Raw genomic sequence first — 27,085 nt, forward strand, 5'->3', positions numbered from 1 at the left:
GCTAAGGGAGGAAAACATCAAGATGATCAGGAGCATCATCCCGTGGAGGTGGTGGTGGAGGAGGAGGAGGAGGAGGAGGAGGAATGCCAGTATGAAGCAGTAGATGAGGAGAATACTTACAAGAGGTACTTGCACCCCGTTGTGTAGTGGTAGAGTACACTCGTCAATCTTCTTGAGACAGGACAAAATTGTCTTGTTTTCTCTGATGACAGAAGTCAACATGAGGGGAAGGAGGAGGAGAAAAGGAGGAGAAAAGTAGGAGAGGCGGAAAAGGAGAGGAGAGAAGGAGGAGGGGGAGAAGGGAGGAGAGGGAGGAGGAGAGGGAGGAGGAGGATAGAGGAGTAAAGAGGGAGGCTGAGAGAGGGAGGAGGGGGAGGAGAGGGAGGGGAGGGAGGGGAGGGAGGGGAGTCAAGAGGAATAAGGGGATGGAGAGGCGGGCGAGGAGGAAGGCTTCACTTGGAATCGTCTTCCGTCACCCCTCCCCATCTGAAGTCAATCCAAGAGAAATCGATGCGGCGCCGCGAGCAGGCCTCTCGGAACGCCGGGTAGATGAAGTTGTTGAGGTAGTCCCGCTCGCAATGCATGTCAGAGAATGTTGACGAGTTGAACACCTGAAAGGAATGTCACCTCGTCTCCCTCAGCTCCTCGACGTCAAATGTTCATCATCATCATCATCATCATCTCGTCATCATCATCATCATCGTCATCGTCATCGTCATCGTCATCTACTTCACCTTGATCTGAACTCGCTCCCCGGGTAGGAATGGCTGGAGGAAGCTTCGCACCAGGGACGCAGACATGAGGACTTGAGAGAGTTGGGGGCACTTGCTTGAGTCCATGAGCTTTTTACTTCGAGCAGTGTGAGCAGCGATCAGAGCAGGGAAGGGAGGAGAAGCAGAAGGGGAGGGGAAGGGAAGGGTAGGCAAGGGGAGGGGAAGGGCAGGGCAGGGCAGGGCAGGGCAGGGAAGGGAAGGAGGAGGGAGGCAGGGAGGGAGAGGTCGCACGTGATAGTGTCTTGCAACGTAGTGATGATGGTCTCGTCGATGAAAAGTTCAAGGATGGCGTATGTGCGTCGGTGGTTGAGTTTGGTGAGGACGACTTGTTTGGAGTCCAGGTTGAGAGCTCTCGCGACCTCTTCGAAGATGCGCTGCTTGAACTCTTCTTCTGATTGCTGTTGGTAGCAAGACAAGGTTGCATTGTAAGAGTCAAAGTGACAAAAATGCCGATGGGTTGAGAGATTGAGCGTACCAGGCTGTTCTTCATGCTGCAAACCATCGCAACGACCAAGAAGGTGCTCATGTCCTGGATCACTTTTGAACGGCTCTGCCAGACCCGAATGTCAACGTTGTTCATCATCATCATCATCATCACCATCACCATCACCACAACCACCACCATGAACATGACTACCATCATAAGCAGCAGGAGGAAGAATGTTTTGATCATCATCATCGTCATCATATCATCATATGAAATCATTTTCTCCTCTCCCTTCCTCCTACCCTTCCTTTTCCTCTGGCCTCCACTCCTCCTCCTCCTCCTCCTGCTCTTTGAGGGTGTACCAGGTACGGAAGCAGGCCTTGTTTCCTCTCTTGCAACCTCTTGCAGATCTCCTCGGCCACCAGCCGCAAGTTGATCATCTTCTTCTCTCCCGTCTCCATCCTCCTCACGCGTTCCATCAGCGACAGCGACAGCTCGACTCGAGCGAAAATCTTCTTCTGCAAGCAAAATTTCACAAGAAAGCCGCGCGCTCAAGGTCAAGATCCGAACATGGTCAACAGACTTCATCGACGCCTCGTGGATGGGGTTGACGACGCCTTGCGCGACAAGGTCGACCGCCTCTAGCTGAACGACTCTGATGATGACGGACTCTCTGGAGATAGCGACCTCTTGCTCCCTTCCCACCTCCTCGCACATGTCCATCATCGTCTTGGTGGTCTCCTCCACAAGCTGCTGCGGCCCTTTGCTCTCAGCCTCGTCGAAGACCGCCAGGTCGAACTCGAGGAACACGTGGGTCTTGTCGATGGCGTCTTGTTTCATGACCCCCATCTGCAGCAATGAGGCAATCTCTGCTACCTGTCAACCATCGCAGTCAAGACGATTGTCTTCTTCACCACGGGTCATCCTCCTCCTCCTCCTCCTCCTCCTCCTCCTCCTATCCTCCTCCTCCTCCTATCCTCCTCCTCGTTTTCGTCCTCCTCCTCCTCCTCCTCCTCTCCAGCAGCAAGGCACTCTACTTTCCTTCCTCTCACCTGCTTCGACTTCAAGGCATGGATCGACTGCGCCCTCGAGATCGTCGACGACACTCTGTCGAACTCATCCACGTTCTTCATCCTCGGCTCCACCAGCATCCTCTTCATCTCCTTGAGCTTCTGCGCGCTGTCTACGTCCCTATCTACCCTCCTCATCCTCGACAGAAGCTTCTTCAGCGGCAGCCTCTCCCCCTCCCCACTCTCCAGCTTCTCCACGTCGCACTTGTCCATCATCTCCAGCCTCAGGATGCAGTCGTACACCCGCACGAGGGAGAACTCCTCCCCGCTCTTGTCCGCACACGCCGCACACTCTCCCCTCATCTCCTCCATCATCTCCGTCGCCCTCCGCTCTATCACATCCAGCTGCGCCTGCGGCAGCTTCTGCGCTATCAGCTGACAGATGCTCACTTGGCCGACCCTCAGGTCCGCCCGGTGCGTCGTTGCCATCTCCTGCAGGAGGGAGCAAAGCTTGTACAGCTCCTGGGGCACCTGCGATCTTCCCAGCTGGAGGATGGAGGACAGAAACTCGTCACAGAACGAGTCCACCCCCATGTGGTCCAGCAGCCGGTGCAGGACGACCGGGTTGTTGAACAGCTCGAGCATCTTCTCGAAGTTCTTCATCTTCAGCTGGCGGACCGCCAGGTCCACCAGGTGCTTGTCCGGCACGTTGAAGTAAACCTTGAAGGTGTCGTGCTGCAGCGACTGCTCGAGTGCCTTGTTCGCCGACATGTTCGCCGTGCTCAGCTCGTTCTCCAGCATCAGGTTGTCCCTCGTCTTGAGAGCCTTCAGTCGTCATCCCGTCAGTCGCTTGCAAGGCAGGAGGAACAGCAACGACACGTCAAGGCAGGGGAGCAAGGGCAGGGAGCAAGAGCAAGGGCAAGCATCAGTCTCCATCATCGTCAACTGGCACGAGATCGGATCATGCGAGCAGAAAATACCTTGATGAACTTGTAGATGCTCTCCCTCGCCCTCTTCCTAATGTTCTGACTCGTCATCTTCGTCTCCAGCTTCACACGCTCGAACTCCGACACGAAACCATCGCGGACAAGAGCGAGTTGAAGCAAAAGAGCCTTCGAACACGTTACCTCTTGTCTGTTTCCTCCTCATCTCCTCCACTTTCTCTTGAGGGCCATCCTTAATCGCTCAAACCCACTCCCGCACCTCCTTTCCTCCCCCTCCCCACTCTCCTGTCCTGTCCTCTTACCGCGTTCTCTTCCAAGTTTAGAATCGTCACTCCCTTTGCTGTTCCGCGGTACAACTCCTCATACTCCGACATGCGTTTCCACGATGACGATTGCCGCATGCTTTTGATCGCTTTGCCCCTTGCAGTGAGCAGGAACTCCTCCTTTCCCTGCAGGAGAAGATGAGAGGAGGGAAGGAGTAGACGGGGAGGGATGAAGGGAGGTAGTCGAGAAATCCGGTTCGAACATGGTCACCTTGAAAGTGTCTTGCTCTTCTCCATCGATTCTCTTCTCCCATCTCAAGATGACGACATTCTGCTTGACTTCCTTGCTCAAGAACTGCAGCAAGATCAGCATCGTGTCATGCAGGAGGACCGAGAGGAGAGCGCGAGGGTCTGGGGAGTAGCAGAGGAAACGGGGGCGTAGGTAGGAGGGGAGGTCGGTAGTGCAAGATCGCAGCAGAGGAGAGAGAAGGGCGGACGAGAACAGTAAGAGGACACGGGGACGTGAAGGGGCTGGGAAGGCACCTGCGGTTTGGGGGGCTTGGGACGGGAGGTTGTGATTACGGTCCTCCAGCAAGAGACTGAGAGAAGGCGGATGAGATGGAAGGCTCAGCAACAGCGTCGTCGTTACCGATCGTCTCTCCTCGCTCGTCGCTCAGGACCGCTCTCAGCTTACATACACAAGTTGTTGAGGACAGGACGGGCTGAGACAAGGTGTAAGGGTTGACCGGGGCGTGCTGGGAGGTGGGAGCTTACTATAGCGATGTTGAAGGTACTCCTGTCTCGACGATCCGTCGTCTCTATCTGATCAAGATTGTCATTCACACGCACACGGATGTTTGTCAGATGTGCATCGTTGGCACTTAACCCCTTATCTCCTGCCTCCTCCTCCTCCTCACCAGCCATGGCAACAAGACGCAACGGCAGCCTCTGCAGCATGCTCCCGCCTTACCTTCTCACGGCGACGGACTACCTTCTCAGTCATCTCTGCAGATTCCAACTCGAGGCAATGCACATCTTTTGCCACCGCCTCCTCGAGCACGCAGGTGAGGAAGACGTCGCAGCACGTCACTCGCTCAACAGAAAAGCTTGGCAGGAATGCCTTCATCCACTGTCAGCCTTTCCCCCCCCAGGTCCTCCAACATCCCTCACCCGCCGGTTCGACGGCTCCTGCTGCTTCCCGCTAGCACGGTGACCTCCGTCCTCGCCTGAGTCCCCAAGGAGCATGTCGAGCCCCTGGAAGCTCAGTCACGCTCCCCTCATGGTCTTCTCCTCTTACTGGAGCGCAGATGTCCGTCAACCACAGGGAAGAGGAGGAGTCTTCGTGCCACAGGGACTTGTTGAGCGTGTGAACGTGCACCATGGTTCTGACTCTGCGGCAAACGGGAGGTCAGGAAGAGAGCAGAAAAGAGGAGGAGAAGAGAGGAGGAGAAGAGAGGAGAGGAAAGGACGAGAGAAGAAGAGGAGCAGACTTGTTCAGCACGTGACGGTTCTTGATTCCATGCAGCATCGCCTCCCCTTCGTCGAGGAAGGAGTCGTTGACGTCGAACACAAAGGGGAAGAGGAGGGGCCTCAGCAACTCCAGACATGCTCTGACCTTCTTGCTGACCGACGGCTCGGCAGCAGACCATCTGAAGGAGCGGAAGACATCAGCTGGACTCTTGCCGAGCGAGAGCTGGTGCAAGACGTCAAAGGTGACGTGCTCCCCGAATCTGTCAGCAGAGAGGTTGATAACGTAGTCGACGACTCCCTCCAGGTCAGAGGGAAAGTCGTCGGGCACAGAAAGTTTCGAGTCTTGAAAGAGCACGAACAGAGTCGTCTTGAGGTAGAGAGGTGAGAAATACTGAAGAGAAAACAACTCAGCGTCTTCGGAAGAGTCCTCCCCGCACACACCATCTCTTGATTGTTTGCAATCTTGGACAAGGAGCTCATAGCACTCCGCAAGGACGGAGGAATGCTCCCCTGCACCAACAAAACCATCCAAGTCAGACGAAGATGTAATCTTCCAGGTGTTCTCGGGCTGAGCAAGAGCAAGAAACAACAACGCAACACAGCTCGTCTACATCGCATGTCTAGGACATCAACATCATCTCCCATCTGCTCACGTCCGGAAGGGCTTCGGCGACGTTTGCACGCAGCATGTGCAGCCTCTCCTTCACGCTGAGCTTGTCCATCCTCGTCACCGACAGTTCGATCCCCTCGCATGTAGCAGTTAGCTCCTGTTACACCATCACGAGTCACTTCTCCCTCCTCTCATCTCCACCAGCCCTACATGGAAGCTCAGGATTGGCCCCGATGTCACGATGCAAGAGCCTGGGAGCAGGGAGCAGACCAGGCGGAGCTTCTCGACTTGCGAGCCCACTGAGCTGCCCAGTCGGTTCGAGGGGCCCAGCAGGGCTGAGACGTCGGTGCTGCCGAGCGACTCTATCATGACAAGCAGTCGCGGCAGCGGCTGACTCGCCGTCCCTCCGAGCAGCACCTGCTGCAGGTCCTGATAAAGTACCTTGTCCTTCCCCCTCACGTCCAGAATCCACTTCCAGTGAGGAGGGACTTGCTGATAGGATTCCTTGAAGAAGGCGAACAAGCGCTGCGCAAGCTCCTCCTCCTGCTCCTCAAGTATTCCCGTCTCTTGCACCCCGTTTGACGTTTTCTGAACCCCGACGGCCTCCAACCCAGCAGCACCCTCCTCCGCGCTCGCCTTCTCCCTCACAATCTGCATTTCGTCGTCAGATCGGTCAGCGTCACTTCTTGCAACTCACCCGCACCAACTCATCCAATCTCCTAATCATCTCGTCCGTCCTTGCGCCATCGTTGCACACAAGGCAACACGCGTCGAAGAGCACATAGTCGATCACCTGGACCAGGTCTAGCCCAGGTCGTCTGAACGCAAAGATTGTGTGTACGGGCTTCTGGCCGTGATCTGATCTGAGGATATTCCTCACCACACTAGAGACTACTGAAGTCTTTCCCTCTCCCCCTTCACCCTCCAGGTAGAAGATCATCAGTTGACTGTCGCTGGACTGCTCCAGGACTTGGCTCAACATGAGCTTCATGGTTTCATCTTGGATGAGGCCCTTCATAAGGCTGCACGAATGCAGGAGCTTGTCGAGGATGACCTGTTGCCTCTGCAGCTCCTGCACGTGCTGCTCGTGCCGGTTGTCCCTCCTCGAAATCTCCTGTAACACCCCGCCGCCCAAGCTCCCCGACATCGTCGACCCGCTGTGGTTGGGGGAGGAGGAGTACAGGATGTGCTTGTCAAGTATGGCATCACCGTCACACCCCAGCTTCTCTGCAAGCCACCTGACCAGCTCGCCCAGCATGCCCCCAGCACTGACGCGGTGAGAGAAGAGAAAGCAGCTCCTCTGCAGCAACCCCAGGAGGGCCTCCACCTCCTTCCCCGAGAACCGCTGCGACAGCTCATCCTGCATGCGGGGGGTGAGGGAGGACGAGAACCAGACCTCGACCCCGTCCCTCATCACCTTGACCTCCTCCTCACTCTTGTACTTGAGGGAGAATGCCCCCCCTGCCCTCATCGCCCTCATCACCTGCTCCCCCTGCGCGAACGGAACCCACAAGTCCAGCGTGACTGCCATGTCCTCAGCTGTTTGCTCAATCAGGTCCTGGAACCCCCTGGAGTCGACAAACTGCAGCACCCTCCGCTCCCCTCCCTTCCTCTCCCCCCTCCTCGCACCCGCTCGTGAGGCCTCTGGCCTCGGGTGCGAGCTATACCCCGATCGCTCGCTCTGCCTGCTCATTGCATGTACAATCCGAGCTCCCATACTCTTATGATCGATTTCCGCCATCCTTCCTACGTCCTCCACAAATTCACGAAGGAGCGATTGAAAGCCCATGGCGCAAGACAACGTTTTCGTCTCCACACGAAGCGTAACGAAGCCTCCATCTTCTCCCTTCGCCCCATACTCGAGCATGTTCACGACTCGTGACAGCAGGCCCTCAGCCCTCGCTCGCTGACCTTCGCTCAGACAGTTGACCAAACCCGAAGTTTGCGCGCGATCGATCTTCTTTTTCACCTTCAAGAGAGTCTCCACCTCCTCCAGACTCACGCTCGCCTCCCCCAGCAGACTGATGAGCTCCGGTCGCTCGCCGTCCACCAAAGTGCGCGTGTTCTTGCTCAGGGAGAGGTCCGAGCAGGGTTGCTTCAGCTCTTCAATCAGCCTCCTTGCGATCGACAGGCAGTCGCTCGCGTTGGAGGGGGAAGGAGGCCCAGCCTTAGGAGACACGCGAGCATCGGGCTTGATAATCACAATCAGGCACAAGGTCAAGTGATCGTCGATAGGATGACTCTCCACTCTGAGGACGAGACGATCAGCAGAGACGAACAAGTGGCAAGCAAACTCTTGTCTGATCTGAGCGAGAAGCAGCTCGGGGTTTGAGATCGAGTCATCACAGTCTTGCTTCATGGGGATCAAAACCTTCTTCGCCTGATTGTCTTGTACCCTGTAGGATTCCAACCAGAGGAGATGGCTATTGACGAACCCATCGAATTCTGTGACTAACGAATCAACTGTGATCGAAAACTGTGATGTCTTGCATGCTAGCAGAAATTTCTTCGCGGCTGAGCCTTCAAAGCTTCTCCCATTCTTCACTAGGTGTTGTCGGAGCAGAGACAGGTAATTTCTCCGCGACAGCGCATTGTTCGCATCGTCAGATCGCAGATGGAAGGGCTCATCTCGTACAATGCGGTCAAGAGCCTCCTCGAAACACTGAAAATCCTGCAAGATAGACCCGAGGCAGCGCTGGCTCAGCCTTCGCTGCAGGAAGAGCAAGTCCGACAGAACACGGCTGGCAGTAGCTATGAGCCGACCATCGATCAGCGTGACGATCACATGGTTGAGATCTTGCATAGACGCAGTTGTCCAGCTCCCGTCCAGCCCTCTGCAGTCAGCATAGAAGCTTTGAGCGCATCTCGCCAGTTGCTCTCGATGACTAGAAGCTAACAAGTTCTTGACTTGAGTGCAGAGCTTACTTCTTGCCGGCAACCTCAGGCTGTCAAGGGACGGAGGCCTCGCACGGCTCGCCCATGGTCTGTTCTGCTCTGTCTTTGGTCGCTTGCGAGGAGCCGTCAACGGCCTCTTTGGAATGCTTTCGGGGTTCATGTCCGGTGTAGGGGACTTCGACTCATCCCGGGAACGGGCGATGGGCTCTGCCGACCTGGGTCTTGTGACAATCCCCACGGGCCTGTCGGCCTGCATGTCGACGTTGAAGGGATCAGATGAAGCCGCTTCATCCTGAGATCAGATCAGAATGTCACGTGGCCGTTTACAAGGATGCTTAAGCACGGCTAGTTTCACCCCTGGGTAATTTCAGGATGAATATGCATATGTGCTGGGAAAATATTGCGAGCAATGCATCGAGTGTGAACAGCTTCATACACCAATCAAGAACACCTCTTCCACACTCTTATCACGGGCATTCGAAACATGGTACCTTCCACGATCGTTCGCGTGGTGTTGGGCAGAAGTCAAGTGACCACAGCGCCAAGGAGCTCAATGGACACAGGGAGGGAGGAGGACATGGAGGTATTCCACTTTGCTATCCTTACAAGGAACACGGAGAGGGAGAGGAGAAGGATGCGGCCGCCTCCCTTACCTGCTCCAGCGGTATGACAAAGACCATGGCGCTGCGATCCGCCCAAGTTGGAAAGGATTAGAACAGGGGTGCCAGAGTTGAGATGGTACTGAAAAGTGATGTGAAAGGTGTAAGGTCGGAACTATACCCTTTTTAATTAGAGATACACATGAGAAATAGGTAGAGTTTTAGGGAGAGAATCCGGCAGTGGGATAAGAGTACCCGATTAGGGGTGGGGGGTTTCTCCCTCGTATCGGTTAGCCGAGGGGACGAGGGTTCGCCACTTAAATGTATTATTACAAGTATATATCTATTTTATGATCGGCAAGTCCGAAAACTATGGACGCCGCCCGGCGAGAGGCCGCTGGCCGCGGGCCCGGGCCCGGGCAGGGGCCTGAGCGCCGGGCCGGGCGGCATCATGGCACAGCCGGGATGATGATCCGCCTTACGGTCCAGGCTGGGCCCGCACGGCAGTGTTTGACCCGGTCTCTTTACTACTCGCTACGGTTTACAGTGTTCAAAGTTACCCTCGCCGCCGTGCCGACCGTACCGTACGGCGGTGCCACGACCGGGTGATCGGACCCGGTAGTCCGTACTGCGGCATACGGTAGCCGCCGGCTGAGCCCAGCGGCCTGCTAGTACTCTCGCGGCGCGGCGGCCGATTTTTAACTTACTAAGTGTAACTTTGCCAGGCCCGGAGTGAAGCCTGATCAATTCCGGTCGGACTACCAGCCCGACTGAGCACTCAGTGACTGTCAGGGCCCGGCCTGGCGGCGGCCCGGCCCGGCCGGTCACGTTTATTTGATCAGCCTGAAATTCTGCTAGTCGAAGGGTCGCGTATGGTTGCCGTGATTGTGGATCACAGAGTAAGAGTAGCCGCTGTCGCTGCAGTTGCCGCTTTCTTGCTCGTCTTACTGGGAACAAACTTCATGGATGAAGTTGATGGTGCTGAACTGGCTAGGAAGAGCATGTCTGAACCAGTGAACTCTGCTTCTGGACTAGTTCCTGACCGCTTCCCCGCTGGATTGGGCTATACCGCACAAGCAGCAGAGGACCCTTTTACTGGGAAGCCACTTTTGAGAAGAGATCCGATTCATCCTGGGAAGGTCATACTAACGAGACTGGCGAAATCGCGAAGGGATGCTTACTATGCATGGTTGAGGCGTCATCGCAAAAACCCTCTCTTCAACAGGTTCGTTCACAACAGCCAAGAAAGTCTCGGGTCTGCATTCTCGATCCATTCGATCTTACACGATATATTTGGGACCCCGAAGAAGTGAACATTATGGCTTGAGCCACATGGAGCAGCACAGGTTGTGATACCTATGTAAATTAGTGAAACCAGAATGTCATGAGTCTCGTCTTTCCAACTCGATACTTCGGACTCTTTCAAGTTTTGTTTGAAGTCTCGATGTATTATACATTAACCTTTGCACTAGCAAGTTACTTGGAAATCCTAGAGATTCCCTTACACTTCTCTCTATACAGCTGTAGATGCAACTAGTCTCCTGTCTGTGCACGGAAGCACGCATACATCTTGCCCTGCACTCGATGTTAGCAACTTCATACAACAAATACATTAAAGTTCATCACCTTCTTTCAAGTCCATTACGTCAATATTCTTATTGACATTCATCAGTTTCTTGACCGTCGTCTGAAATCGAGCTGCAGAACATCTTCAATACCGAATCATTCAGTCGATCTCAGAGAGTATGTGACCTGCGATCACTACAAGCGTGTCTCCCCTCCGAACCTTGTAAATTGAGCCGATCCTAAGCACCACGTCGGAATGCAGCACAGCATTCGGCTGAGGTAGCCAAGGATTCAGATTCCACATCCTGCGCCAATTTCGATCCAGATGATACCTGCAGATGCTCAGAACATTTGTTTGCGTGCTCAACAACTTACTGGCGTGCAAGCGATTCTAGAGTCATCCCCTTGTTGATGTAGATGGAACAAATCGAAACTGTTATTGACACGCAGGTGACAGCTCCTGGCCCAAGATAACCACTATCCGTGCAGCCGTAGCATAGCCTGATAATCTTTCCATCATCCAATGCCGCTTGAGCCTGGTACGTCAACGTGGTTTCCACAGACTTCGTTGTGGTTCCGACGTTCACCACTGCATCCACCGTCAAGCAGTCGCTCAAACCACACACATATTGCTGCTCGACTTTTTTGTCAAAGATAGTTGCATTGACAATGTAGACAAGAGGTGTCAAACTTGACTGCGAAGAAGCGTTGATGCTGCATGTCATGGTGTGTCCTAACAAGGCCTGTCCTGGAGCAAGGTACACCATGTCGGAAGCAGGTGGGATATACCGCCACATCGGGTTTGTACTTGAGACAGTGAAGGTAAGTGTATAAGTGTGGACCGGACAAATGTTGATGGCACCCGGCGTTCCGATGACAAACTCCCCCACATGTTGCGCTCCCTGCAGCCCCCGAGTCGGCATCCACTGGACTTCCCAAGTCTGCGGTGTTGTGCTAGAGACAGTCATCCCGATGGGGACACCAGGATCGACCGTCGCCTGAAATGTCAACGATGTTGAGAGGGGGAGATTGATTTGAAATTGGATCAATTCGTTGACACTGACACTGTTAACATAAGTGCACTGGGTTTTTCCATCGGCTGTCGTGCAAGAGAATTCCTTGATATTTGAAAATGGATTCTGTAAATTGGACAGAGAAGAACACTGCACGAATTTGATGCCTAGGTTGTTGCATTCAGGTATCGTGCATGCGGGAGGCTGAGCTTGATCTTGACTCGAGAACTGGGCAGTTTTCGCACAGGTGGGGACTGTGATGGCGGAAGTTCCTTTCTTGATGTCGGTGACAGAAGCTGCAGGATTCAAATATGTGCCAATATAAAGAGTTCCAAACATGGGCTCAGCTCTGTACATGTTTGAAATGGTTAAATCGCAGCCATTGGCAGAAGCATCGAGAGCGTCCGCCGCCTGGAAACCTTGGAGTGCAAAGATGAACAAGAACAGCAAGAAGATGGATGAACTGGGGAAGATGTGTGTAGCGAGGGATGGAGGGTATGATGAGGAAAGAAGAGAGATTCCTAAGTGAGCGGAGGAGCATCTTGCTGCTTTACGGCGCCGCGGTTTCATATCACGCGGCGCCATAGTGCCAAGAGCCATGGGATGATAATGAAGTGGATTTTTGTCAAGGGTTCTATGCCGACAACAACTTCGTTATATTGTTCCAAAATATATTGTCAAATGTTCAAATTTTAATCAAAATGTTTCTTCACAATTTGATTCGTGAAAATGAACTGGAGGACAATTGGAAAAACGAACATAAATAGGAGAACGATCTTTCAAAACTAGAGAAAAATTTGAAATATAAAACTTAAATTTAGCAACAGGACGAAAAATCCCTAAAAAGAATTGGTAAGTTTTGCTGCTCGAAAAACTCTTGATAAGTCGATCATCCCTCTATTTGACCTTCATATCTGAAATCTCATCTCGAACCTCCTCCCCGTGGATGGTTTGTGGACCGCGTCCCCACACACACCCAAGTTACGGACCCACCCTTTGCACCACCCCCAGCTTGACCACCCCCACCTTCAACAAAGCTTTCGACTTGAATACAACCCATCACAACTAACGGTACCCCCTAGCCCCTGGTGATGCAAGGGGTCCACCCTGACCCTTCTACGGCAGTTATATTCCGTAACCAACGGTGAAGAGTCACCACCGAGAGACACTCGCCATGCTCGCTAAGCTGTGGAACGCTGCCAGCAACGACGCCGTCGGAGGTGCATCTCACAATGCTTTCCACACCAACGCTGCCAAGTCCATCTATGCAGAGTACAGGTCTATGGGAAGCTCCGAGAGGAAGGACAAGCTCGCTGCCTCTCGCTGCACTGGGCTCGTGTCTGGGCTCCGCCTTGCTGCTCTCAGCCGCCCGGACTTCTAAAGCGCTCGTTGCCGGCAGCATTTCAAGAGCGATTGAGTTCAAGTTTGCTTGATTGGATTTTCTCATTTCCGTGCTCCTGCTCACCAGACAGAAGGCAACATTTTTTTCTCTCTCCCCAAGTCTTTGATTAAAATGTGATCCTCACAAAAAGATGAAGTTGTAGTTCATGGATTTATTGGAGTTCACAGCTGAAAGCTTACATACATATGAAGGGGGAAAGTTAGACCTTTCTAGATTTTCTTTGTGGATTTTTAGAGCATTTTTAGAGCATGATCGCGATCTCTTCCGTGTTACGGAGACAAGCCTGAGCATGTGGAGGAATGATATCTGTAACATACCACCCTACCATTTCGCACGTATACCATTCCATATCGGCATTGGATATGGTTTTGGAAACCATCTCGTAGACGGATCTATGCCTAAAATGTTGCTCGCCTCTGCAGGATCGACGTCGGTAATGAATCCATCTCCTGTAGAAAATCATTCAGAAGCTAGTCTGATACAATTAGTCTGTATCAAAGTAGATCTCTGTGTGAGCAGTTCAGATGAGACTGCTGATGTCTTGTGCTGCATTGTGACAAGATTGGTGGTGGGCATTTCGATGAAGTCCACCACGATCCACGCGGGATGTACACGAAGGGGCGATGCAAGCGAGACACCGGGCAGCAACATGCACAGGAAGAGGACTCACCTTGATTGACTAGGGCGTAGCCGCTGCTATCGAAGAAGACGAAGCCCTTGCTGGTCAGGTAGATCTCGAAGTCCTGCTGTTGCTTGTTCGTTAGGAGGATGTGAGGGCCCTTCGGTCGAAACACCCAGCTCCCTATCTCAAACGGGTTGCTCCCTATAGGCTTGGCAAAGGAGAGCTTCTTCATCTCCTCTGCCAGGGTCTCGTTGTCCCATTCGGTCAGATTGCCGGTATACCCCTGGGGCCAGACGGTAACGACGTCGTTGCCGGCCATGTCGTACGTGGTTCTGAACTGTCCTCCGCTCGCTCCCCACAGCTCTATCATGATGAAGGGCGGCTCTCGGTTCATGAGCATGGTGAGCGTGCTCTCGAGGTCATCCGGCACCGTGTGGATGTCCCAGAACTCTGCTGCGGAGTCGAGCCAGCGATCTGACATGGATCCTCCGCGCAAGCGCACGACCTCACCCGGACTCGTCGCACAAGATGGACGGGGAACATGCTGGACCATGGAGCTCTCGGCTTCGCCCCATCTCATTGCGAGGAAGTAGACGAGCATGATCGTGAGCTTAGAGCAAGAGCTTGTCGCTCTTACGAGCATCGTTGTCAAATAAGAAGGGGATGTTCCAGGTTCAAACAAGCATTCAGATTGCAGGAATGGAGAGCACGGTGTACCTCTACCTCAGCACATGCCTCCGTCGTGCTCATGCCCTGCCCTGCCTCCCAGACGCGACCCAGCATCATATCCCCGACGCCGATCCGCCCCAACATGGCGACACATCTGCCACTGAACCTTTGTTGGCCCTCTTCCCCGCTCATTCCTCCTGACTTGAGTCCCTTCAAAGAAATCCATGGCGAGGGTGACGGGGACCCTGGCGCTGGTGCTAGCAGGGATGATGGTGGGAGGAGGAGGGAAAGGTGAGGAGTTCGAGCAAGTCTCAGAATCTCTCTGATTCTTCCCCTTCCTCCTGCCCCCGTCTCCCTCCAGCATCCCTGCTGATGAAAGGGTGCCGATGCTGTTGTGTACTGATTGTGTTGGTGGCACAGTCGCTAGCTCGAGGGGTGTCGTCAACAACAAGTTCTTCACCTTCACACCCTTAAGCCTGCGATCTGATGGCGAGCGCAAGATGAAGCCATGCTGTGTCTCATGGCCTGGGGGGACTTACCAGGCCGCGGATGGCACAATCACTGGGTCGGGAGATGAAACCTTCGATGGCAAACTGGTGCCTTCCTGCCTGAGTCTTGAGGGCTGATCTGATTGACTTCTCCTGCGCAAAAGGTTGTGGACGGGACGAGCGGGTGGATCAGGAGCATCAAGGGATGGACATGTGCACAAAGTTTCTGTGTCCATGTTGCATCAGGGAATTGGACCATTGCAGACTGCGGAATGAAAGTTGAAGGTGGCAACACGATGCCAGCCGCTATCGTTCAGGTTCATCAGTGAGATGTTGCCATTCTGTCTGATTCATGAGCAGACAGATCGAGATGCTTCGGTGCTGCTGCAAGACTGCGATTTGAATGGTGCATGGTCTGCTGGTAAATGAGTTTATGTTCTATACGTGGAATGGTGGTGGTGATTGAGATGATGATGATGATGATGATGATGATGGCGATGATGATGATGATGGCGATGATGATGATGGCGATGATGATGATGGCGATGATGATGATGGCGATGATGATGATGATGATGATGGCGATGATGATGATGATGATGATGAGGAGGAGGAGGAGGAGGAGGAGGATGACGAAAATAACGATGATGACGATGATGATGATGATGAGGATGATGATGATGATGAGGAGGAGGAGGAGGATGACGATGATGATGATGAGGATGACGATGAGGATGACGATGACGATGACGATGATGATGGCGATGACGATGATGATGATGATCAGATACAGCGGACGACGATGACTTACAGCAACAAATATTTGGGAAAGACTCTGAAACATCCGTCATCTGCGGCGTTGAGACGCTTGCAGAGTCGTCGTTGGTCGTCAACAGAACAACATTTCAGGCACGAAAGTAGTTTGTTGTTCTTCTCTTGGTTAGAGGAGATCCAGAACTTGAGAATGGAAGGATAGTCTTTGCGCGTTAGAGGAGATTTTTGTGATGGAGATGGATTCTTCCCTGACTCTTGTTTCCTTCCAACAGGGGTTCGCCTTGGGTTGCTCGAGCTCAGCACAGTCTACAGCGACTTGTCTCGGTCAGCCCTGCTACCCTCTGTTCGACGCTCTCTGACATGTAGCCCAAGCCTCTCGCTTCAAAGACTGTGCCGTCTGTCTCTGCCTGGAGGAGCAGAGCAGGTGCTTGGTTCGAGACTGTCACATGCAAGCAAAGTTGGGAGCAATCTGCACCAAGACTGAAGATTGCAGATGCGATGTTGATGAGTACAGCCAGTTCGATGGCCCGAAAATCTTTGTTGCCCCCAGTGCGACGCTGAGCAACCTGCCGGATCTGAACGACTTCCCCCCCCCTGCTGGACTCCAGCAGGTCGCAGAGTCGAGCGGAGCTTTCACCCACTCGCTGCAAGAGTACGTTGAGAGGGAGGTGATGGCGGCGAAGGATCATGCCGTCGTCACGAAGAACCTCTCGAGCTGGGAGTACGTCGACCTCGTCCTTTCCAAGGTCTCGGCGAATCTCAGCGAATGTCCGCCCGAACTGCAGGAGAAGCTCGTGAGGAAGTGGGAAGGTGTAGGAGGAGGGAGACCCGGGAATGGATCTGACTCTGCTTGTCAGAGCTGTTTCTGTCGCCCGTGGACGAGGAGAGGTCAGCGGGGATCCTTGACGGCCTCGCGCCCGAGGACGAACGGTACGTGACATGTTTGACATTTTGACGTCTCTGCCGCTGGTTGCTGATGAAGGGGAGGAGGGGAGAGAGGAGGGGAGGTGATCTTTCCTCCATAGCTTCCAGCAGTGGAGGAGCGCGTTCAAGTTGACGTCTTCCCTGCAAAGGCAGATGATTGCCAGCGCGATGCTGGTGAGCGAGGGAGGAGGCGAAGGGAGTTCCTCCTGCTCACTGGCTTCCAGCACATGGACTCCCTCAGGCAGAGAAACGCATCCCGGGATATGGTGCACGAGGAAGAGATCCCACAGCGTGATCTCTACCAGTTGCTACAAGGCAAAGGCAATGGCGAAGGTAGCCTTCCTTCCCCCTCCCTGTTGACTCCACGAATGCCTCCCTCCTCTCCTCGTTGAAATCCTCCTGTTCTTCTCTTGTCCTTGGTTTCAAAGATGTTCTCCTCCTGTTCCTGCTCCCCCTCTCCGCTCCTCCTGCTCCTGCTCCTGCTCCTGCTCCTGCTCCTGCTCCTGCTCCTGCTCCTGCTCCTGCTCCTGCTCCTGCTCCTGCTCCCTCCCTCCTCAAACAACGGCAGCTGCGGAGGACGGCTTCATCAAGTGGCGTCCCAACAGGAAGTTGAGTGCGAGGGAGGAAGCGGAGAGGAAGAAGAGAATCTTCTGGTCCACCCTCAAGCTCATCAACGAGACCTCTCCCCACGACCTTCAGCTCGTCAAGTCGCTCTCCTCCTGGTGTGCTTGAACCTACACTTGCGCCCGCCCACCGTTGCCGCTCACTCCCTCTCCCTTCTTGCCGCTGCTCGTTCTCTTCCTCCTTCCTCCTTCCCTGCCTGCCTGCCTGCCTCCCTCCCTCCCTCCTTTCCCTGCTCTTTTCCTCCCCCGTCCCTCTTCCCCCGTCCCTTCCTCCTCCCCTTCTTGCTTCACGATCTGATTTGCTATTTCCTCGTTTCTCTCTTTCTGCCTTCTTTCAGCCTGATGAATATGACGGACTCCGTCTCCTTCGACGATCCCAAGCGCAATATGCTCACTTCCATTCACCACCTGCTCTCCGAATTCAACCAGCTCCGAGGTAACTCAAAGACAGACAGACAGACAGACAGACAGACAGACAGACAGTCAGTCAGTCAGTCAGTCAGTCAGTCAGTCAGTCAGTCAGTCAGCCAGTCAGCCAGTCAGTCAGCCAGCCAGTCAGTCGCCTCCATGTTTCTCATTGTTCCTCCAGGAGCCTCTCCTGATGCCGTGGGCGGGGAGGAGGGGCCTGGGCTAGAGGAGCCAGCAAGCAAGAGGACGAGGAAGGAGGAGGAGCTGCCTGCAGGTTGGGTGGAGAGAATCTCCAAGAGGACGGGAACCAAGTACTTCCTTCACCTCAGCACTGGGAGGTCGCAATGGACAAGGCCGGAGAAGGATGAACGGATACATGCTTCCCTGCCTACTCATCCTCCTGTCCCTGCTCCTGTCCTCCGTCCTTCCGTTCCCCTCCACCCTTCTCTTCCTCCTCAAGGTTCCCCTCGTCCTCCACAGGACCCAAAGTTTTATTAAGAGCAGGAAGAGATTGTTTTCTGCACTTTGAATGGCTTGCACTTGTGAGATCCAAATCAAACTTTCTTCTGCAGCGCGCAGGAGGGCTGTGCCAGGACGAGGAAACGAGATTTCACCAAGGAGAGGAGGGGAGAAGGGAGAAGAGAGAGGAGGAGAGGACAGCGGAAAGTTTTTAAGATTTCTTAAGATGAGGATGAGGAGGATGAGGATGACGGGCAGGAAACATGCTGTGCAAGCAGATGCTGGTGATGACGAGAGGAATAGCCACCCAGGTCATGACGGAGATGCTCTTGTTGTAGATGAAGCTCTACAGGAAGAAGAGGGGGAGGAGCGGAGGAAGAGAGGAGGGGGGGGGGGGGAGACAAGGGAGAGGGAAGAGGAGAGGAGACAAGAAGCGAGGGAAGGGAGGAGAGAAGGAGTGAAGGAAGGGAGGAGAGAAGGAATCGGTCAGGTCAGCGCATGAGCGTTGAGTTTAGATCTGTCCAGACCTGCAGGAAGGTTGTGATCAAGATCCCGAAGATTGTAGCGAATCCCTTCTTGACTCCTCCTCCATACTTGGTCACCTGTCCTCTCCATCAGTCCATCGCTCCTCGCCTTCTCTTCTCCCTCCTCCACATTCAATCTTCCTTTCCCCGCCACCATGTTTTTCCTCCTCCCCACCCCTCTGCTTTCTGCTCCTCATCTCCTTCCTCCTTCCTCTCCCCCGCCTTGCCCCCTCTCTCTGGCTCTTGACCTGCCCCACGAAGATGCCGCCCATGGCGTTGGTGAAGACAGGAAGCGAAGTCATTCTCGTCCAACCCCCGAAAACTCCTCGAGTTAGCATCGCCTCCCGGTCCTCATCGAACCCCTGCTCAAGCTGTCAGCAGACTCTCCTCCCTTCTCGTTCCAGAGTCCCTGCCTGCCTGCCTGCCTGCCTGCCTCCCTGCCTGCCTCCCTCCCTCCCTCCCTCCCTCCCTCCCTCCCTCCCTCCCTTCATGAACCCTTCGTTCGTTGCATCTCTTTCTTTGCCTGCTCCTGCTCCTGCTCCTGCTCCTGCTCCTGCCTCTTTCCGACCTCCGGGTAGATGAAAATCAAGGCGGAGAGGGAGATAATGCTGTACGTCGCGATCTCCATGGTGTAGAGGTAGCTGTTTCTCTTGCTCCTTTGCAGCGCCACCTGACTCAGCCCTCCTGCCAGCCCTGAGGTGACGGTCAAGGGAGCGAAGCCGAGCAAGCGAGGAGGAGGAGGAGGAGGAGGACAGGAGGAGTACAGATCAAGGCATAAGATCAGCGACCTGACATGAGACTGGCTCCGAGGACGGGTATCACCCCCAACCAGAAGTCATTGTGAATGTCATCCTCGTCGTTAGAGTTGGGGTTCTTCGGCTCGCTGCCATCAGCTTTCAGACCAACGCCTCCGTCCTCCTTCCCTTTCTTCTTCCTCCTCCCTCTCCTTCGCTCTCCTCTGCTGCTTGTGCTGCTTGCCGGCCCCCAGCCCTCTTCCTCCTCTCTCTTCCTCTCCTGCGCCACCTGCAGAGCAGAACCGCAGCCACGAAGAGAACAGCGAGAGCCAACACCTGAGGTGAGTTGAGAGGCCATGCCATGCCAAGGCACGCGGAGCGATGCGAGGAGAGACGAGGGAGCGGGAGGAGGGAGGAGGGGGGAAGACGGAGAAGGGGAGAAGGAGAGGGTAGGTAAGGATCAGAAAAGGATACAGCTGGCAAGGAGGAGCTAAGAAAAGCGAGAGGGAAAAAACAAGGAAGACGAACTTGCAAGCATACCTGCATGTGCGATTGGCGAATCCCCATCAGCTGATAGATAAAGAACGCCATGAAGAGAATTTTCGTCTGTGAGAACCAACAGGTCCGTCAGGAAGCTGACTGGCATGCCGATCTGCTCGCCTATCACCTGATTCAGGAGATTGAAGGTCAAGAAGTCCAGGTTCTGATACCCCACCTGCGAGCTCACGTCAGGAGGGTCCCAGAGCTCTCGGAACACCAGTGGCCCTGCATACCTGCGTCAGGAGGTTCTGAACCGCATAGATCAGCGCAGGGAGGGCGGCAAACTTGAGACTCTCTCTCAGACGGAATCTGCATCCTCATCAGCATGCAGCACAAACGCAGCACCAGCTCCCTCTCTTGCTTCCTCCCTCGACTCCCTCCTCCCTGCTCTCGCTCCCTCCCTCCCTCCTCCCTCCCTCCTTCACCTCCCACCTCCTCAACTCTTCGACGATGGTTGTCGGGTCGAAGATGAGCATCACCACGGCGATCCCGAGCTTCATCAACTGGGCGGAGACGTCGAGGGCAGCACGGTTAGCCTCCTCTCCTTCACTCCGCTGCTTCTCACCTCCTGCCCGAACACCATCGATGACAGCGTGACGTTCTTTCGATCAATGCATTCTTTGAACAGCAGCGGCTGCGGCAACAGTCAGCTGATCCGCCCTCCCCGCCACCCCAACCCCCGGTTCCTCCTCTTTCCCTCTTCTCCTTCCCATCCTAACTTCCTCTTCCCCCCTCCTTTTCCGCCCTCGCTCCCTCGCTCCCCTTTCCAGTTCCCCCGCTCCTCGCTCCCAATCCTCCCCGCAACCCCCCCCCAAAGCGTCACCATGATCTACACAACCTGAAGGCCGAACTGAAGGGACAGGAGGACCATGAAGAGCGTCGCTCGAAACTCTGAGTTCTCGCTCGCATGCTTCTTGGGCGCCGCAAGTTTGCTTTCCGTTGCCATTCACCTGACGCTAGAATGCAAAACTACAAAAAATGTCACTGTGACTATCCCAGCTGGAATCGCCGACACAGACACATCTCTGCATTCTGGGCGCATCACAACAACATCACGCGAACGACTCGTGCTGCACTCCCCTGCTCCTCTCACGTCTTCGTCAGGGAGGCGACCATATCAGAATCTCTCTCGTCTGATTGCTTCCTATGAAATTAGGAGGCAGGGGGCGCTCGTGAAGAAAGCATGACGACGATCGCTGCAGATCCATCTAGAAAATCTGATTGCAGCTTCAACTAGCAAGGTCTCCACTAATTCTCACAGGGCGATCAATCGATTTTGACCCTCCTTCATTCAGATCCCAAAACCTCCGTCATCCTCCGTTTCAGAAGTGCACATGGTTTCTAATCCACTCCGCATTCACGTCTTGACTCTCTTGCGTCCTTCTTGATCGAGAAACTCCTTTGATCTCCTGTATTCCGCATCCCCTCCTCCCTCCCTCCTCTCCTGCTGCACTTGCGATACCACCCTGGGAGCAACATGACTGCCCTAGAACAGTCTCCCCATGTCTGTACTTCAGTTGCTGTTCTTCTCGTCACCACGCATCTCTCGTCCTCTCTTGCCTTGCCTTCCCATGTTTCTGCTGTACGCTCCCTCCTTGTCTCCGTTCCTCTCTCCCTCCCTCTCCCTCCTCCCTCCTCTCCGTACCCGATCATGGATCCTGGGGCCGACCTCAGTAGGCGGTCAGGGGTGGGGGTTCAAAATAGGGGGTAGGGTACTAACAGAACGGGTCATCGTCAAAGACTATAGTAAAATAGGGGTACTTTCCTGGGGAAATAGGCGGTACATTACTGGAAATGGGTACATACCCCAGTATCAATGATTGGATGGACTTGACAAGGGGTGGTTTTGAATGAGGACTACCCTACACTTGGTTAAGATTGGAGTAGGGTAGGGTGGCAATGCACTGATAATAGTGACAGAGCTGAAGAGACATGGGAGGGAGGGAGGGAGGGAGGGAGGGAAGGAGGGAAGGAGGGAGGGAGGGAAGGAGGGAAGGAGGGAGGGAGGGAGGGAAGGGGGAAGCAGAGTAAGCTGAGGATGAGAAGAGATACAGATGCGATGATGAAGAAGTGAAGAAGGGACATATTTCGATCCAGAACACCCGAAAGAACCACAAGATAGGAAAACAAAATTTGACGAGTTGTTGGGAATGATGTTGCTTTGAGGAATGATGTTACTTTTGCAATCCATTGGGGAGAACAAGAGAATTTCATTTCGTTTTTTTGATAAAATGTTTCTGACATTGTCTGTTCCTCTCCTCTCATCAAAGATCGTCAAAACATGGCTCCATGGAGGTGTGCGAGTTTGCGGACGAGCAGGTATGGTTGATTGAATCTCGTGGCGCAGGGGGCAGCTGTTGTTATGTTGCGTCTTGGCATTTCTGCTTCCTCACACGCTCGGAAACGTAAGTCCTGCTAGTACGTTCAACCGCGTGTCTGACGGCAAGGTTGACAACCACAGGTCATGAACGAAGCCAAGATCTCGCGGCATCTTCTCCAAGCTGAGAGTCTCGCGAACGCAGGTAAGATCGCCTGCCTTCCTCTCCTCTCAGCTCGGAGGTTCCAATCAGAAGCCTTGAGCATCCTGTTAGATTCCTCCGCACGCAAACTGACCATTCTCCTCCTCAGGCGGGGTCTGGCACTACAACGATGCCGCTGCTCCAATGGTGGACGGTGAGTGGGATGATGTGGATTGGATACCTTGGTCTTATGGCTTCATGGTTCTGCCCAGACAAGTCGATCAGGATGGCTCGGCAGATGGAGATGGCTGACGCTGGTTCCGATGCTCCCAGCGAGGCGGTAGAGGACGGAGGATGTGCGAGAGAGTGTTGGGTCTCATCGCTGCCTACCAGGAGGAGGCTGCTGAGGCAAACGCTGACTACGAGGACCACAAGTGACGCCAGCTGCTAACAGCCTGCTCTGCTGTTGACTCTCCTTCAGGAAAGTGACCGCCGAGATCGTCAAGAGGATCACAGAGCCTTTCAAGGACAGGAATCCTGTCTACTTCTTGTTAGGTACTCGGCGGCAGGTGTGAGGGTATGGAGGTGCCGTTTACCTTTCTGCCATGTAGAGGGCTTCATGGTGTGCGGGGTTGTTATCCTGGGGTTCTGGGTGTCAGAGAGGGTAAGGTGCTCGCTACTAGTGTGCTCGGTGATCACTGCTGGCAGTTGTGGTTGAAGCAGAACCTCTCGCTGGCCTCGTTCTGGGACCCAGAGATCGACAAGAGGATGTACCCGCTCTTCTAGACCCTCACGAGCCCAGTGTATGAATTCCTTGTGTGTAAATATACAGTAGCAGATCATCAGCTCTCAAGCTCCTTGTTGGATGAGAATTTTTAATAACATTCTTGTACCGGCTTGATTACCTTCGGGCCTATTGCAAGATGTATCACCCAGTGCAGATTCCTAGACGGTCGAGTGCTTCTGCAAACAAACCATCGTTGCTTGGAATGTCTTGAATGACTTAGTCCTCGAGATCTTTTTCGTGTAAGACTGCTGGCTTGCACGCCTGTTTCAGCTCCAATGGGCTGGAAGAAACTGAAATTTTGGTTCTGATAATAGAGCTCAAAGATCGCGACATTGGTTGGGGAGCTCACCTTCAACGTGCCGTTCGAAGCCTACCCGATGAGCTCAGTCATCAGGGTCATGGGCTTCCGGCTCAAGGACCCTTCGTGCAATGCCGAGATGGCAAGGGTACCTTTCACAGCACAGCACAAAATCAAAACATATGGACAAAAATTCAACAGATATCATAGGGAGAAAAGGGGCGTGCCAAAATTCCCCATGATGCCCACCTCGTCAAATATCGATGAGAACTTGATTGAGTCGAACGCTTAACCAGTTCTGATTGATTTCACATTCCCGCTGTACACTTAGCTCTTGAATATTCGTTTTGAATAAGCCAAATTGACCACTTCCGCTTTGTTGGACCACAGCACACTGCAGACTGCGTCGTAGGCGCGGCGAAGTTCAGCTGACGCATCTTTCGAAGCAAGCATCGCTCGGCTGCTGCAAGTCATGTATCCCTTTCCTGAGCTATAAATAACTATGGTGATGAACGGGTTCAGAGCAGACTTGATTTTGAGGCCAGCAAAGAACTCAGGCTCATAGGTGACGTTGAAATCTCTGACCAGAAACTGAAAGGCAGATTCGAGCTTGATACTGATCCCCAGATCAAAGTCCAACTTGCCCATTTCAATTCGAATACCGTTTTCATCAGCGGATTCTAAAATTCCCAGGTCCAACCTGTCCGGTGCAGACACAGCGTATGACCTTCGTCCAAGCCTGTCCTGAGTGAAGGCGTTGCGAATCCTCATGATAGCTTTGTCTACCACATACAACAGCTCCTCATAATTCTTGGCTCCAGATATTGACATCATTCCATTGGAAAAGACAGACACGTTTATCATTCGCTTGACACCTTTGCTCGGCACTTTGATGAACATGCTCATCATGTTTGACATAGCGCGACGTTTGCGGCTCAAATTCCCTTCGAATCTCAAACGCCCTCGTGGATCAAAAACACAATTTCCACCAGGCAGCGATTTTGCAAGCACTTCAAGTTTCACAGCGGACTGATTTAACCTTGCACTCGCTGTCATCGTCGAGAACACTAATGAGTCCCTATGGATCCTTTTGGCGAGTTTCACTCCACGAGCTCGCGAGACCTGGACAGGTTCACTTGATTCCTTCAGCCGATAGCTTTCTGTGCTCTGTGTGCAAGGTTTGCTCGAGCATCTTCTGTCATCTTCACACGGTGATTGAAATGTGAAGTCACACTTCAAGCCGGGCAGGGCGGAAATGTACGCCTCGTCTGCATGGATCAAATCCTCCTGACATGTAGTCTTGGTCTTAGACCCCTCTTCAGGTATCCAAGACTGAGTATCCCAGGGATAGGTGGAATAGGTGGGCGAGGACATGTTACCTCAGCCTCTTTGTCGCAAATACTCTACTTTCAGATACCCATCCGGTTAAACCGAAATTTTGATTCTTCAACTTTATCGACAGGAGCTGGAGTTCAGTTTTAAAATAATCTCTGTACCTTAAATACCAGCGGATGCTGACTGAAATGGGAAAACGTCGAGGCTCCAAAGAAAGGGCTGCAAACACAGTGCAAGGATTTTGTGTGGGGAAGCGAAGTAGTGAGGAGTCGAGAGGGAGGAGACCCAGGGATGGAGGGACCGGAGGCCCAGAGGTGAGTGAAGCAGAGAGGGAGGAGAGGGGAGGACGAGGAGCTAGAGAGCAAGGGGCTCGTGTCAGGAGCGGGAGCTTCAGCACGGGATCCTCAGTGGAGCCGCATGGCGCGACAGAGGAGAGGCACGTGGACAGGTGGTGAGGAATTGGGGGATGCCGGGGGTAGGGGTCATGAAAGTACGGGTATTGGTTCCACATCATGAGTAGTTTGAAATATTTGTAACGATGTTTGAAATATTTTTTGGTCAATTTTTCAAGTGTAAAAATATATATTGGTAATTTCAAATACTAGATGGGTGGTATGCCAGGGACGACCAAAGCAGCGGAAAGCGCGGGGCAGGCTGTCCCTGAGGCGGAGTGGGCAGGGAACATGCAGGGGGCTGTCTGTCCCGGATCGGATCCGACTCAGCCTCCGCCGTGACGGTGTGCCGCCCGGCGGCGGCCCGGCCCGGCCCAGGAGTCACCGGCCGGGCCGCCCGGCCGCCGCAGTCCGGGGAGCGGGCCGGCAGTGTCATCGCACGCCGTGCAAGACGGTTGCCGTCACAGATCGGACTCGGACTCCGAGTCCCGGCCCCGGAGTCGGAGCTGCCTCATGAAGAACAAGAAGGCATTGGATATCTTTTTCTTTTGCCGGGCCAGTGACTGTCACGCCGGCCCGACCGGGCCCGGGCGATACGCCGGGTCACTGTCCGATTTGACTCAGATCCGATTATAGTACCGCCGGACGCGGCACGGGGGCTGCGGGCGGCCGCGCACTGCCGCAGGCCGGGCCCGGCCGGGGCCGCTTGCCACGCCCGGCCGGCACCGTTTCAAACTTTCCGACGGCGGGGCTCCGGTGGCACGGTGCGCCGAAACTAGGAGAGAGACTGAGTTCGGAACATCCGATCCGTTTCCGTTGAAGGCATTTTGTATTTGACTCAGTGAAGCCTTTCAGTACTCAAAGTGAAGATCTCGGGCAGGCCGCCTGTGCGACACTGGCCGGGCGGCAGTGAGTCCTGCGGCAGGGCCCGCCGGGTGAGGCTGATGATTGTTACATGGAACTTGTACAGTGATGGACTAACTCTTTCTCGAGAGCTCTTCCTTACGTCAATTGTAAAACGATTTCAAGTGCCACTGAATAGCACGACACTGTTGAACAATTCGGCCAGACTCAATACATCAAGAATTTCGCCAAGTCACCTGATGATGACTTCCCGGATCAAACAGAAGCTGAGCTTCATACACTCTCTGCCCACTTCCAGAGATCTGTCATTTTTCGTGCTTTCTTCACGTTCTGCGCATGAGAGTGAAGAATCCAACTGGTTTACTGCATCGTCAATCAAGATCTTGCAACCGCGCACTTGCTCAGACGTAACTCGTCGAGCTCGAACAGGAAACCTTCGTTCCGGACCAGGTCTCTTCATATGATCAACTTGCTGATCTCTCACCAAGATCATTCCATTTCTGCATGTTCGTCGCAATGCAATGGCCACTATCGGCTGGCAAGCATCCGGGGGGTTGAATACCGCTGAGATCGAAAACATGGTCGTTGTTGTTTTATGCTTCAGGGAACCCCATTCAGACACTTGTGGCCGCAGAGCGCACACAGAACTGCACCATACGCAGTTAGGGTATTCAACTCCGGGCCAGCATAAAGGCTCACCTGAAAGGAACTTGCCTGAGCCATCACCTTGGTGTGAGATCAGAGCATACCTTGCAACCTCGAGCTCCCTGCTTAGTCGAGCAGCATCTTCCCCTGTTGCATTTCTGAGCAATTCACTCACAGTTGCCACAGAGAGATTGAGATTCGCCTCCGTCAAATTTCTTTTAGCATGCGCCAACTCCTCTTCGCCTTCAAACTTGGCTAGCTTAAGCTCCTCTTTTCTCAGCCGCACTTGTGCCTCCGCTGCCTTCTTCTTGTCGCCTTCAAGCTCGGCTAGCCTGAGCTGCTCTTTAACCATGGCTCGCAAACAGCGAGCCCGCGGCAGCATGTGGAGACATCAGATGTTCACCGAATATCATCTTGGGAAATTCCTGAGGTGTAGAGATGATGATCCTTGAGGGGTGCTTCGTACAGTGCGTGAATCTCACGAAAAATCGTTTGGTAAGCGAAGAGCATCAATAATACAAGTGAAAACCACCATCACAGGGATACATTGCAATCGAAACCGATGCAT

The 27,085-nt window shown here is 53.8% G+C and overlaps 10 protein-coding genes across 10 annotated transcripts in view; 4 read left to right on the top strand and 6 right to left on the bottom strand.

Moving 5' to 3' along the window:
* Positions 1 to 9,072, bottom strand: part of GUITHDRAFT_134454 (hypothetical protein) — a gene marked incomplete at both ends in the record, with an annotated part of 12,886 nt that extends 3,814 nt beyond the window's left edge. The window contains 22 exons of the mRNA XM_005838467.1: positions 121 to 202; positions 457 to 611; positions 735 to 849; positions 1,005 to 1,171; positions 1,249 to 1,302; positions 1,563 to 1,718; positions 1,771 to 2,076; positions 2,253 to 3,035; positions 3,191 to 3,322; positions 3,457 to 3,603; positions 3,689 to 3,772; positions 4,192 to 4,239; positions 4,388 to 4,537; positions 4,588 to 4,671; positions 4,715 to 4,808; positions 4,908 to 5,278; positions 5,329 to 5,397; positions 5,541 to 5,654; positions 5,768 to 5,917; positions 5,939 to 6,148; positions 6,195 to 8,684; positions 9,046 to 9,072. Coding sequence (XP_005838524.1) covers positions 121 to 202; positions 457 to 611; positions 735 to 849; positions 1,005 to 1,171; positions 1,249 to 1,302; positions 1,563 to 1,718; positions 1,771 to 2,076; positions 2,253 to 3,035; positions 3,191 to 3,322; positions 3,457 to 3,603; positions 3,689 to 3,772; positions 4,192 to 4,239; positions 4,388 to 4,537; positions 4,588 to 4,671; positions 4,715 to 4,808; positions 4,908 to 5,278; positions 5,329 to 5,397; positions 5,541 to 5,654; positions 5,768 to 5,917; positions 5,939 to 6,148; positions 6,195 to 8,684; positions 9,046 to 9,072 — 5,988 coding nt within the window. The remainder of the gene's footprint in view (positions 1 to 120; positions 203 to 456; positions 612 to 734; positions 850 to 1,004; positions 1,172 to 1,248; positions 1,303 to 1,562; positions 1,719 to 1,770; positions 2,077 to 2,252; positions 3,036 to 3,190; positions 3,323 to 3,456; positions 3,604 to 3,688; positions 3,773 to 4,191; positions 4,240 to 4,387; positions 4,538 to 4,587; positions 4,672 to 4,714; positions 4,809 to 4,907; positions 5,279 to 5,328; positions 5,398 to 5,540; positions 5,655 to 5,767; positions 5,918 to 5,938; positions 6,149 to 6,194; positions 8,685 to 9,045) is intronic.
* A 791-nt stretch (positions 9,073 to 9,863) lies between these two features.
* On the top strand, positions 9,864 to 10,304 carry GUITHDRAFT_102807 (hypothetical protein; the record flags this gene model as incomplete). Its single annotated transcript, XM_005838468.1, has 1 exon — positions 9,864 to 10,304. The coding sequence occupies one exon, from the start codon at positions 9,864 to 9,866 to the stop codon at positions 10,302 to 10,304; it is 441 nt and encodes a 146-aa protein (XP_005838525.1).
* A 200-nt stretch (positions 10,305 to 10,504) lies between these two features.
* On the bottom strand, positions 10,505 to 11,927 carry GUITHDRAFT_102808 (hypothetical protein; the record flags this gene model as incomplete). The annotated part of the gene is made up of 4 exons (XM_005838469.1): positions 10,505 to 10,566; positions 10,618 to 10,689; positions 10,744 to 10,889; positions 10,933 to 11,927. 4 exons carry the CDS (start codon positions 11,925 to 11,927, stop codon positions 10,505 to 10,507), a joined length of 1,275 nt encoding a protein of 424 aa, XP_005838526.1.
* A 76-nt stretch (positions 11,928 to 12,003) lies between these two features.
* Positions 12,004 to 12,951, top strand: GUITHDRAFT_102809 (hypothetical protein; the record flags this gene model as incomplete). The annotated part of the gene is made up of 4 exons (XM_005838470.1): positions 12,004 to 12,095; positions 12,158 to 12,201; positions 12,696 to 12,714; positions 12,774 to 12,951. 4 exons carry the CDS (start codon positions 12,004 to 12,006, stop codon positions 12,949 to 12,951), a joined length of 333 nt encoding a protein of 110 aa, XP_005838527.1.
* Positions 12,952 to 13,456: 505 nt separating this feature from the next.
* GUITHDRAFT_102810 (hypothetical protein) lies at positions 13,457 to 14,195 on the bottom strand (the record flags this gene model as incomplete). The annotated part of the gene is made up of 2 exons (XM_005838471.1): positions 13,457 to 13,479; positions 13,643 to 14,195. The coding sequence occupies 2 exons, from the start codon at positions 14,193 to 14,195 to the stop codon at positions 13,457 to 13,459; spliced, it is 576 nt and encodes a 191-aa protein (XP_005838528.1).
* A 292-nt stretch (positions 14,196 to 14,487) lies between these two features.
* On the top strand, positions 14,488 to 17,181 carry GUITHDRAFT_134457 (hypothetical protein; the record flags this gene model as incomplete). Its single annotated transcript, XM_005838472.1, has 10 exons — positions 14,488 to 14,554; positions 14,684 to 14,859; positions 14,916 to 15,068; positions 15,112 to 15,172; positions 15,798 to 15,849; positions 15,950 to 16,335; positions 16,383 to 16,455; positions 16,551 to 16,623; positions 16,674 to 16,782; positions 17,018 to 17,181. The coding sequence occupies 10 exons, from the start codon at positions 14,488 to 14,490 to the stop codon at positions 17,179 to 17,181; spliced, it is 1,314 nt and encodes a 437-aa protein (XP_005838529.1).
* Positions 17,182 to 18,150: 969 nt separating this feature from the next.
* Positions 18,151 to 20,039, bottom strand: GUITHDRAFT_65850 (hypothetical protein; the record flags this gene model as incomplete). Its single annotated transcript, XM_005838473.1, has 8 exons — positions 18,151 to 18,285; positions 18,467 to 18,541; positions 18,712 to 18,813; positions 19,032 to 19,156; positions 19,252 to 19,371; positions 19,722 to 19,803; positions 19,865 to 19,912; positions 19,971 to 20,039. Coding segments are annotated over 8 exons (756 nt in total), but the record flags the coding sequence as incomplete, so codon positions are not given.
* Positions 20,040 to 22,018: 1,979 nt separating this feature from the next.
* On the top strand, positions 22,019 to 22,982 carry GUITHDRAFT_102814 (hypothetical protein; the record flags this gene model as incomplete). Its single annotated transcript, XM_005838474.1, has 9 exons — positions 22,019 to 22,032; positions 22,085 to 22,142; positions 22,199 to 22,259; positions 22,366 to 22,410; positions 22,469 to 22,536; positions 22,590 to 22,630; positions 22,678 to 22,751; positions 22,808 to 22,860; positions 22,905 to 22,982. 9 exons carry the CDS (start codon positions 22,019 to 22,021, stop codon positions 22,980 to 22,982), a joined length of 492 nt encoding a protein of 163 aa, XP_005838531.1.
* A 626-nt stretch (positions 22,983 to 23,608) lies between these two features.
* GUITHDRAFT_134460 (hypothetical protein) lies at positions 23,609 to 24,655 on the bottom strand (the record flags this gene model as incomplete). Its single annotated transcript, XM_005838475.1, has 1 exon — positions 23,609 to 24,655. The coding sequence occupies one exon, from the start codon at positions 24,653 to 24,655 to the stop codon at positions 23,609 to 23,611; it is 1,047 nt and encodes a 348-aa protein (XP_005838532.1).
* Positions 24,656 to 26,472: 1,817 nt separating this feature from the next.
* Positions 26,473 to 26,869, bottom strand: GUITHDRAFT_102816 (hypothetical protein; the record flags this gene model as incomplete). The annotated part of the gene is made up of 2 exons (XM_005838476.1): positions 26,473 to 26,519; positions 26,572 to 26,869. The coding sequence occupies 2 exons, from the start codon at positions 26,867 to 26,869 to the stop codon at positions 26,473 to 26,475; spliced, it is 345 nt and encodes a 114-aa protein (XP_005838533.1).
* Positions 26,870 to 27,085: the final 216 nt, after the last annotated feature.

Source organism: Guillardia theta (assembly GCF_000315625.1).
Source record: "Guillardia theta CCMP2712 unplaced genomic scaffold GUITHscaffold_11, whole genome shotgun sequence".
Classification (NCBI taxonomy): domain Eukaryota; class Cryptophyceae; order Pyrenomonadales; family Geminigeraceae; genus Guillardia; species Guillardia theta.